The sequence below is a fragment of the Berghia stephanieae genome, chromosome 4, assembly GCF_034508935.2.
Source record: "Berghia stephanieae isolate SIO BIC M18660-M18661 chromosome 4, UCSD_Bste_1.3, whole genome shotgun sequence".
NCBI lineage: Eukaryota > Metazoa > Mollusca > Gastropoda > Nudibranchia > Aeolidiidae > Berghia > Berghia stephanieae.
Genome location: NC_088363.1, coordinates 84,202,481 through 84,214,847, shown reverse-complemented (window position 1 = coordinate 84,214,847; position 12,367 = coordinate 84,202,481). Strand labels below are relative to the sequence as shown.

Sequence of the window (12,367 nt, the reverse complement as noted above, 5' to 3'; positions counted from 1 at the left end):
AAAATTCTCCTGGCACTCCATCCTACATCATCACACCTTGTCATATGCTTACCTTACACACCTTGCCCTATGCTTACCTTAAACACCTTGCCCTATGCTTACCTTACACAACTTGCCCTATGCTTACCTTACATCTTATACTGCCGGTACCAGCTTACACATTCTCCACGTTCATATTTCTAACCCAAAACTCCATTCAGTATCAGGTCGGAATGAAATAGACTGAAAAAATGTCAACATTTGAAATGATCATAATTAGGAATTAATTTTAGGGGTTCATTTTCACTTTAAAAAAAAAAGTTCATTGAATTGAAGTCAATTCTATGTTTTAGTTTTTGTTTTTATGGGTTTCACGGCGCTTTCAACACATTAAGGTCATATCAGCGTCAGTAAAAAGGAAGAAAATGGGATAGTAAAAAGTTCTAGAATTACAATTAAAGCACAAAAGAAAAGGTAAGACAAAGGGGAACTGGTTCAAATAGGGATCAGATGTAGATTCCAAGAGCACACTATCAAAGTACTTAGTTTGAGATACCTAAAAGTCTCATCCAGACACAAGCACAGGTCCCAACTAAGAGGAATACACTCAAATGTTTACTAAACATATAATATAATATGTAAACTAAACATAATACAATGCATAACAGAGAGATGATTTACAAGGAAAAAAATATCATCTCCCAAAACTACAACTATACATTCGACTGTTTCCCTCCCAGCCAAGGAATTCAGCCAGGGTCAGGACAAAACCAAGTAATCTCATTCCGACAACGACAGGAAACAATTGGAAAACGGGTATGGGGGGATAGAAGACACAGCATGTACCTCCCTGCCCACTATGGGAGGTCAGGATCCCCACCCAGAAGTCAATTCTATAAGCGAAGCTTAAAATTCAATGTTAAATATAGGCCTAGGCTCACTCCAACACGACATCACCTTGAGATGATTGGTCATATTTAAAAAAAAATTAAAAATCTAAACAACCTTACAAAACAACAAACTAAAAGAAACAAAAAAAACCCCAAAAAAAAACAAAAACACAAACCCAAAAGAAAACCCAAACAAAAAAAAAACAAAAAACAAAAAAACAAAAACAAAACAAAATAAAACAAACACCATCAACAAACAAACAAACAAAAACACGTATAAATAATTATGATAGCTTGAGATTAAGGGACATTGAATAAAAACTAATGCCAAAACATGTAATGGGTGGATGGAAGTGTAAGTGTCATACATAATAAAAATATCATTAATATCATAATACTGACAAAGACAGTCATCAAACCTAATGCTATGAATGGCTATGGACATTGAGTTACATACATCATCACCTATGCAATTTATATACTACCAATACACACTGAGCCATATATTATACTTGAAAGGCAAGAAAGAGTTAAAAAAAAACAAAAAAAAACCCCACCAAAATACAATGGTTATGTTGTGTCGGTGCATAGCATTTGTAGTCAAACATTGGATCAATATCAATAAAAAAAGAGAACAACAAATTCTAGCTGTCATTGAATGTAACGTTTGGATAATAAAAACAATTTTAACTTCATTTTCTAAGAATAAAGTTGTGTTAGCATCGGGCAAAAAGGGGACAAGGGTTATAGAACTTGAGTTCCTCAGCGCTTACTTGGAAGTTCCCATGAAAAACGAGACAAATGTATTTACTAAATTTTCTGCATGCCCTCACAGTCTATCGGTCCATGTTTCTTTCATTAATTTTAAACATATAAATAAATAAAGCCATTCCTTGTCCTTAATTGTTTTCAATTTATTTGAATAATCATTGACAGATTTGATTCCATTTTATGACTGATCAAATCATTCTATTTAGGTCAGCCATTTTCCAAAATGGTCAAAGGCCATGCTCAGTACTTTCACCACTGACACTCATCATTACAATAAGCGATTTAATTAATTAAAGTTTTAAGAAATAAATGCCATAGATGTGCAGTTATTGCAAGGACCTTATGGAAAACATGACAATGGCAAAGTGTTGACCCAAATGGGATGGACCTACTGGACTAGACGGGAGGATACCCTGGACCAAGGTGGAAACGACGGATAGAAAATAAAAAATGATCACCATTTGTGATTGGTACCATAAATAGCTGAATTATTACATATTCAAAACTTTTGGTAGATAGAGAGCAAATTTGTGCCAGTTAAAGTGGACAATAGCATCTAAATAAAATATTAGAGATCTTATTAGGTAAAAGAAGTAACGAAACTTTTTTTGTCTTGTCACTTGTTCAATGATAGATGATAGATCAGAAGTAATAAAAGTTACAACCTGTCCTTCTTTATAAACTGAGACAATCCATAATGCCCTCTATAGAGACATAGACACAAGCTCTCCAATCAAAAGATACACACGATTCTTCCAATACATTCACTATGGGTGCTTTTTGGTGTTTTGAATAATAATAATAATAATAATAAATGGTTGACAGAGTGAATGGTACCCTGTACATTCTTTGTAAAATGGTTGATTAGAAAGTTTGATAGGAGATACGAAATAAAATAAAATGACATATCTTTAAAAAAAGAAAACAGAAACAAAACAAACAATATTAATGGGAATAAAAAACCCCAAGAGTACAGTAGCAACCACGGAATGGCCAAAAGTAATTCCCATCAGTCCGTTTGCCGTCAGTCGATAGTGTACACAAATTATATATTTCACTACCCTCCACTGTAGTACAATTTAAACATTAGCATTAACCACAATTGCTATGATGGTTGTTTGTTTGTTTGTTTTTAAGGGTTTTACGGCGCTTGCAACACATTTAGGTTATATCAGCGCCAGTAAAAAGGAAGAAAATGGGATAGTAAAAAGTTCTAGAATTACAATTGAAGCATCCAAGAGAAAGTAAGACATAGGGGAACTGGGAACAAATAGGGATCAGATGTAGATTCCAAGAGCATATCACCAATGTACTTAGTTTGAGATCACCTATAAGTCTCATCCGGACACAAGAACAAAATCCAACAAAGAGGAACACACTCAAATGCTTACATTATACATTAAAAAATAACAAATATACTAATATATAACCAGAGAGATGATTTACAAGGAAAAAAATACCATCTCCCAAAACAATAACTATGCATTTGACTGTTTCCCTCCCAGCCAGGACTCCGACCAGGGCCAGGAAAAAAACTAAGTAATCTCATTCCAAGACAAAGACAGAAAGCATGTTGGAAAACAGATATAAGGGGATAGAAGACACAGTGTGTACCTCCCTGCCTGCTATGGGGCTGTGATGGTTAATTTCGTTTGAACATAATTTGATTATTGAGTTCAATGTATAGAGTTAAAAATACCGCACACTTACAAAACGCCTTTTCCCCGTTTCAGCCGAAACTTATAATTTCAAACACAGATAAATCAAGATAACCTACTTGTCAAAAATGATTAAATCTAAGACTATAAAATAGTCTTAGGTTGAAAAATTCATTGACAAATTAAAAGAAATCTTGACTCATTGGTAAAATAATTTCTGGCCAGAAAAGGCATTTTGTTTGGGTGCGACTAGATAGTTTATAATGCTAAGTAAAAATAGAGAGTTGACATCAAACTCATCTAACAGACAAGGCTAAGATCAACAACTAGACATCAAACAGTGAGGCAAAATGTTCATAAGATCAAACAAATACTTGATATCATTCATTACATTAACAGGATAAAAGAAAACTAAATAAAGTAAAAGAAAATCATAATAAAAAAATGAAATCAATATTAACTGTGACTGTGACTACAGTATATCATAAGCATGACAGAGCCAGAATCACACCAGACAGGAAAGGAAAAAAACCCAACAAACCTTATTTTAAAAATCTGAACTTCGAATGATCACAACACATTGAAGCAGAAATGATATATCCTGTAACATTGTAACAAATACAAATCTTGAACAATAAAAGATAACATTCTTTATGTCCTTTACACAAATCTGACTTGTTTGTCACAAAATTATGTGAAGCCATTTTCGTTGACAAATAATTATCTTGTCTTGTTTTAGTTAGATGAATTCCTCATATTTTGCTTTTAACAAAAGAAAAAAAGTTGGCTCTATTTAAATTGCATGCTTCCAATTGGATCAAGTGTATGACTAACATGGCCTTCTAAAAACAATTTTAATCCCAGAAATCCCACTGATATGTCTTGTAATGGCCATTTGCCCTGACGTACAAGTACAAGTACAACAAGTCATAACACACCTGGCAGATCCAATAATAAAGGGCCTTCTTTTATAGTGTTTCAAGTATTACATTGACAAGCAGTGTCTTAAACTTGTTTACAAGTAGTACAAAATAATAAACAAATTTCAATCAGTTCCATTTCATATTCTATGATTATCATATATTCAACGTTATTGCCTTCATATTGTTAACATTTGTAATGAAAACGATATCTGCCTCAAATCACTGGATACATTAAAATAATCAATATTATCTTCAATTACAGGAGAGTTAAAAACAAGTCATCAAGGTCATATTCGTTGCTTAAATTTTCACCAAATTTCATGCGAAACATTCAAAAGAAATATGAATTCAACCCCATAGCAAAATCTACATATATATATTTTTTAAAACAACCCAAAACCAAATATTCAAAATCTTTCACGAGATAAATCTTCTCATACAAATGATATATAACATCACACAAATGTTTATGTTTCATGGGTTTTTTGTTGTTGTTTGTGTTAGCTTCTGTTATTTGGCAACCAGATATATAATCTTTTCCCACTATGTCAGGTTTTCAAAATTGATTTCAAGAACATAATCTGTATTAAGCCAAAGTTCTTTACCACTTTAGATTTTGTGTAGAATTGGTGTTCAATTTCAGTACATATCAATTTCTCAGTAAAACAATATTTTCATTGCTCTAAAATTTTGATTTTAATAAATTCAATTGTGGACCAGAAATAAAAATGGCCATATATTAAATGGGGCGCAAGTTACATCTATTTACAAAACTTGTATTTAGCAGCAGATCGTGTAAGCACTGCTTGATTGAACCACTCTAATCCATATCCAACCCTTTTCTCAAAGCTACCGATGGCCCATCTCATCACTCTGGTCATGTCCAGGTGAACCAAATGCTGAACATTGAATTTAAAGTTAACATATTAGGTAATCGCACATAAGTATTCTATTCTATTGGCCTTAGGAAGACGTCAAGTTATTTTATTTGTTTCTTTAAATTCAATTTTCATCAAGTCATACGACCAGTTTGAAACTGTGGATCCCATGTACATCCCATGGCATTTGAAATGTTGGGTTCGTTTTATCCAAAATTACCCCTTCAAAATTTAGGTGCCTAAATGAGTTTATTTTTTTAAAAAAGCATTTAAAAAATCCTTTTCTATGACAGGAGCAGACTTCTTTAACACATTAAAGAACTCAATCTTTTTTAAAATGGGGAAAAACATCCACTCCAACATATATATGTGATATGATTAAACTAAATGTACATATAACTATTGAATACATATCATGCTGATATAATCTAAGATCTGAGGCCATAACAAATGGAATGAAATGTTGTGAGAAAACAAGCCAACCACAATTCAGCTCATGAAATGGACCAGAGATGGGAGAAAGAGAAATCCTTGATGGTAGTAAGAAAGTAGGTTTTTCTCACAACCAAGAGCCCATAGAGTCAAGAGTTCATCATGATTTCTGGTATGAGAAATGGACATCAATTGCTTGCAACACTTTGGATTTCTTTTCTTCTTTTTAAGTTTCACAGCCCTTCAAATACTTTTACATCATTACAATATCAGAAAGGAAAATGATGAGAAAGCGAAAAAAAAAAAATAATAGATAAACAGTTTTTCTGTACTAACCAAAACTCCAAAAAGAAGAAAAGCAAATGGGACAATTTGATAGGAAAATAAGAAACGAAACTAAAGCAAATACTCAAAAACCTCTAGACATCACCATATGTTATTTAAAAAAAAATAAATAGCATATAACTTGTCTCACATTTGACAACTGTTTTTTTTAAATCGACGAGTGAAAAATATAAAGTAGGCATATAAAGAGGGATAGAACTTTTCAAAAAAATAAAATTCCAATATCACAGCTGATCAAGCAAAACAAAATAATAATAGATGTCAGATCCTTTAAAAAGCAAATTGCTAATATAATAAATCAAATCTTTACCTTTATAATTCAGAAAATGAAAATGAAAAACATTTCTATTTTCAGTCAGCAACAATTCTGCTCATTTAAGAAAACAGTGCCTATAAAAAAGAACAAAAATAACAAATCTTGAAGGAAAAAAGAAAGATAAAAGTTTTGTTTGTTTTTGTTTTTAAGGGTTTTACGGCGCTTGCAACACATTAAGGTCATATCAGCGCCAGTAAAAAGGAAGAAAATGGGATAGTAAAAAGTTCTAGAATTACAATTAAAGCACAAAAGAAAAGGTAAGACAAAGGGGAATTGGTTCAAATAGGGAACAGATGTAGATTCCAAGAATATACTGTCAAAGTACTTAGTTTGAGATCACCTAAAAGTCTCATCCAGACACAAGCACAGGTCCCAACTAAGAGGAATACACTCAAATGTTTACCAATCATAAAATATAATATGTAAACTAAACATAATACAATGCATAACAGAGAGATGATTTACAAGGAAAAAAATATCATCTCCCAAAACTATAACTATATATTCGACTGTTTCCCTCTCAGCCAAGGACTCCAACCAAGGTCAGGACAAAACCAAGCAATCTCATTCCAAGACAGACCGAAAGGAATTGGAAAACAGAAAAGAGGTGATAGAAGTCACAGCAAGTACCTCCCTGCCCGCTATGGGAAAGATAAAAGCAACCCCCCCCCCCCCCCCCCCCAAAAAAAAATAAAAAAGGAACACAAGAAAATGGAGTGATTAAGCAATCCATAACCAGATCATCAAATACAATTTTTAAGATAAAATCTATAACAACAACTTTTGAAAAACAAACACATCCAGCGTTTAACCTGTAAAATCTTATAATTTCAAATATTCTGATGAAATGGACAATGGTAAAACTTGTCATATTTCCATTCATTTTAACCCTGGAACACCGAAGAAAAGACAACATCAGCTGGGAACGACCCTGTGATTATAAATTTGCCGCAAACTCTGACCCTGTGCTTAGCAGAAACTGGTCATATTTTAGTTACCTTTCATAATAAGAATGGAAAACCAATGTCCATATTCTAATTCATCCCAATACACAAATCACTGTATTAGGGAAGAGGATACATGTGGCAATAAACAACAAACTACAAAACTCAAAATGTAACAAGAAAGCAGATCTGCGCGATTTTCGTTGAAAAATTGAAGGACTGACAGAAGTTGACAACTAATAAATGAATTGAGAGAGGGGAATGTGTCAGCCATCTTGTCAATCGGGTCAAATATTGGGATGAACCAGGTGAAGAAAATGGAGTTTAAAAGTCAAAATTATTAGAAATTGAAAATTAAAAATTTGCAAACTGAAAAGCCTTCATTCACACTCTTGTACATTTAATTTCACTCAAATTTTATCCTTTATTTTAGAGTCTGGTTCACTCCGACATAATACCGGATCTAGATGAATGGCCACATGTAACAAATTATAATAATTTACATTAGTTACAACAATGAAGTTTATATATAACATTGATGATCTACAATAAGGGAGAGAAAAGGAATGGTTGTCGGCGATGGCAAATAGAAGTAAAAAAAAACAAAAAACAAAAAAATAAAATAAAAGTAAAAGAAACAAACAAAAAAGAAATTTTAAAAAATGAAGGAATTTCAACAAGTTGACATCAGTAGGAGTCAATTTAACATGAAAGCATTTGATGAATGAATATAGAAAACGATAGGGGCTGCCTGAAGCCGGTGATCGTGAAAATACTAACGAAAGAGTGAAAATGGAGAGGCTTCTTCTGGGAACAAAACAGACAATGGATGTTTCGGGTACAAACCCTTCGTCAGCACAAATTAACTGCAACCACCAATGAGTACAAACGATACAAGCTATTTTGCATTTTATTCTATTTGTTTTCCACAATTTGTGTATTGTTGTGCTGACGAAGAGTTTGTACCCGAAACGTCCATTGTCTGTTTTGTTCCCATACAAAGCCTTTCCATTTTCACTCTTTCTTTAGTATTTTGATGAATGAATGGTGTCACAAACATTCGTTTGTGTGTTGTAGACGAAGGTAAATCATAGGAAATCAAACCATTGTAGAGTCACAGCCTTTGAAGTGAAGAGCTTATAGAATGAATAGAAAGGAAAACAAGTCATCAATAGATTTGATGGTAACCCAATGTGAAGAATGCTACTCTTGTATTGGGCAGGGACATAAAAGAGTATAATAAATATTCTTTATGATTCAGATAAATATTACTATACAATTGTTGCAATCTTAAATAATAAAAGTGAAAAAAAAAAAAATAGTAAAAGAAGTTTACCCTCCCCCCCCCCCCCCCCCCCCCGGAAAAAAACAAAACAAAAAAAAACAAACAAAAAAAAACAAAAAAAAACAAACAAACAACAAAAAAAAAACCATTATCTACAATAATAATAAACTGCTTTCAATTAAGAAGAGATTTTACCAAAGAAAAAAACCAAAAAAACAAAAAACAAAAGAAAACCAACAAAAAAAAACAAATTTGAAACAAGTTCAATATTTACAAGTGCCCGAATTGCTAAGAATAACAGAATCACAACTGAACTGTCCAAATCCAAATAATGAAAATCTCTTCTTGTGATTTCATGACAAATACAAGATCTCCTATTGACACAAGATGATATAAGAGTTGAGTGAGTTGAATGACATTGTTATGGTGACTAGAGCAAGCAAGGGCCCGACACGGGTGGTTAAATTATAAATGTATCATTTTTGGCAGATAATATAAAAAGATTAATAATTCAAACATAGCACTTTCAATTCTTGGAAATATCTTCATTCTAAAAATTATAGAGAAGTGTTGATCGTCTAAATGTTTGATTTTATTACACTGTCCTAATAATGCCAGTAGTTTTCTTTCTGATTACCTGGTACTATTTCATATACTTATTTTCAATGTGTTAGAATATATATCATTGTTTAATACACACATTTTCAATGCCTTCAGATTGCCTGGTACTGTTCCTTACACACATTTTCAGTGTTTTAGTATAGACATTCAGATTCAAGAATGATTTTAGGCTAAATTTCACATCACTTTCAAAGGCACAGTAAAGAATACACGCAGGTGTGTGTGTGTGTGTGTGTTTATGATATTCCAGTACTAATGCTGTCTGGAGGTTATTGTTATTAAAGATTGGAAATAAATAAATAAAGTCAATCCCTGGCATCAAATTGGTCCACAGTTTTAATTCTTTGTTCCCAGACTACCCAGCATTTAGACGATCACCACTATGAAATTCTACCAAAATAAACAACTTTAATTAACTGTACAGGCTATATATAAATAAAGTAGATGTATAGAATGAAAATTCAGATACATAGTTTATTATACCACAAGATCCTACCTATCTCACTATATTTATGAGACATATAGCATACTATACATTTATACATTTTGAACAGCAATCAATTTCTATTCACCTCACTTACAAAAACTGTTCAACAGCTTTTCATCTTCACACTCAGCTTCTTTATTTCCCTTAGTTAAAATCATAGATTCCCAAATGGTGAGTGGAGTTTCTTCCCTTTCCCCAACCCAGATCATACAAGTGATTCCTCTCCTTCTTCCGATTCCCATTCATCATCGTCAACATCAAAACAAAGAGGCAATTTATCTTGTCTTTGGGTTAGTGACTTAGAATATGACTGTAGCTTGGAAGAATAATAATGCTGTTGATGCATTTGGTGTTGCTGTGTCTGTTGTTGTGCTGGAGTCGGACAGGCTGGTTGGTAGTTGGCAAATTGAGTGTTTATTTCAAGACCATTTTTTAAACTGCCGTTGGAAGTTTGCTTGGCTGTATGATGGTGCTGATTATCTTTGAGTTGAGAGAATCCAGGACTAAATGGTTCCATCATTTGATGCTGAGAGAGTTTTGGAGACTTTTGTTGCTGCTGGTGATATTGCGGAATTTCAGATCGACGTTGTGGTGGACTGGAAGGTTGAAAATTCTGCCACATCTGTTGGTGACTGAAAGTTTTGGAAGGAGAAATAATCTGATGTTGCTGTTGATGGTGCTCGTGGTTAAGGGGATGAGGATTTTGAGGGCTGGAAAATGGCACTGTATTTGGATGGTGTGTTGGAGGCCCACCAGGAGGAATTTGAGCTGAAAAATTGCCTTGTCTTTTCATAGAAGATTCCAATTTGAGATTAGGTTGATGATTGTTGTTGGAATAAAATTTTAGAATACTTGTATTTGTATTATCACCTGATGCTGTTGGATGAAGTGCTGGTGGGGGTAATGTTGGATGAAGTGCTGGTGGTGGTAATGTGGGATGAAGTGCTGGTGGTGGTAATGTTTGAATTTTTCTCCTATCCCCAGGAGGAGATCCTAAAAATTTATCAACAAAATTCTGAGAACTGGGAAGGTGAGCGACTGATCCACCAGTTTTTGATTTGGAGATGATGGGTTGTTGGGGAGTTTTATCTTTGTGTTTGAATTGTTGTGTTTCATGGTGTAGGTGTTGTCTCTTTGGACTGTGATGGGGAGGTGGAGGAATACCTGGAGGAGTTTGTTGTTGAGATAACGTCATGCTTTTGGAACGCAAAGGGAGAGGACTCTTTTTGACACATTGTACATTGTCATTCATGTTGCAGTTTGGTAAAGACTGGTGTCTTGACAAGGTAAGAACAGGGGTGCTGGTGCTGGCATTTTCTGGAGTGTGGGAGCAAATTTTGGCAACGTCTGATTTTGAGACAGCCTGGTCATGATCCACAAAATCTTTTTTGACCGCGATTTCATTTGGCGTTAAACTGAGAGGTTGGTTTGAAGGTTGCATTAAAGATGTCTGTAGATTTGTTTGCTGACGATGTTGGCTATCATTCATGTCCCTCTCTTGGGAATTCTTATTAAGATGTCGTTCAGTAATTTCATTTTTATAATTTGTAGATCCTTGACATGATGATTTTGAAGGAAACTGCTCTGTTGTATTGAATCTCACTCTCTTTTGTTGAGTCTGTTTAAAAATAAAAAAATATTTTAAAAAATCAGATCAATGTTATTTTATCACTTCATGATTCTATATAACCTTTAATATTCATGCCTTAAAACCACCATGGTCGATTACTGTGTTAAATCTTGTTAAGAAAGGTCAACATGCCACAGGCCAAAAGATAAAATCAGTAAACAAACAAAATCCATTACATTTAATATCTCTTTCATTTGATATCAAAACAAAACAAATTAACTGAACAGAACACTTTTTTTCGCCAAAACTATACAAATAATTATTTTTAAAAATAAATAATTCTTCCTGGTCTATTCCTAGGAGAGGCTGGATAATCCTAGACGTCAGGCTCCGTGACGTAAAATGAACCATAAAATGAACCAAGGCAAGGTTGACAATCTCAAGGCCACACACTAGTCAATCAAACTCAGAACAACACAGCCTACTGCATATAATGTAGCAGCATCTTCACATGCAGTCTTTTTGGACCACAAACAGTAACGGAGGATTATCTTCTTCTTTAGGGCAGATGCTTGTTGGATGTAATCTCCCAAATAGCCTGACGGAACAACCTTCTGGTTTTTAACTGTGCCACGCATCCTGTTCTTAACAGATTACATTTATTATCAAAAATGTTCCAGGCTACCCCAGACGATTTTATCAAGGTGCCAATGGAATATAGAGCTATGCATGGTAGACAAAGACTGATATTAAGGATATTTTAATTCATATCCCTTCATCGTATTTCTCAGTTTGTTGCTATTCTCCTAGCCTTTTAACATTCATCATGATCATGCTATAACAAATTTCACGATTTTTTCTTTAAAACAGAACTAAGAATTTAAAAAAATAAATAAATAAGCAAATAATAAACAAAAGAATAAATACATAAATTAAACAAAAAGTGATTAAGCATCAAGAGCAGTATCTTTTATAGTGCAAAGAATCAAGAATAAATAAATAAATAAATAAATTCATAAGATAACAAATTCATTAATCACTTATGAAAACAAAATTAGGCCAAGCACGCTAAGATTAAAAGAATTAGAAACTAAACTACTATAAGGCCAGCTAATGTAAGTGTTTAACAAAAATATAATCTACTAAGAAATGAAAATGAAATGTCTTTTTAATTTTGTGTGAGAAATAAAACTATAAAATGTTGTGGGTTATCACAGAATATTGGAGTTGAATGGGAAAGGGAGGGGGGGGGAGTTATCTAATGTTAG

The 12,367-nt window shown here is 33.3% G+C and overlaps 1 protein-coding gene across 8 annotated transcripts in view; it reads right to left on the bottom strand.

The window, feature by feature from the left end:
* Positions 1-8,900: 8,900 nt before the first annotated feature.
* The window catches only part of LOC144971419 (F-BAR and double SH3 domains protein 2-like), a 73,716-nt gene continuing 70,249 nt past the window's right edge, over positions 8,901-12,367 (bottom strand). For 7 of the 8 annotated variants that reach the window (XM_078912296.1, XM_078912290.1, XM_078912298.1 and 4 more), the window contains one exon: positions 8,901-11,147. Coding sequence is in view for 4 of the 8 variants with exons in the window: in XM_078912290.1 (XP_078768416.1) it covers positions 9,735-11,147 (1,413 nt within the window). In the remaining 4 variants the exon portion in view is untranslated. The remainder of the gene's footprint in view (positions 11,148-12,367) is intronic. The other variant, XM_078912297.1, reaches the window with a different exon arrangement.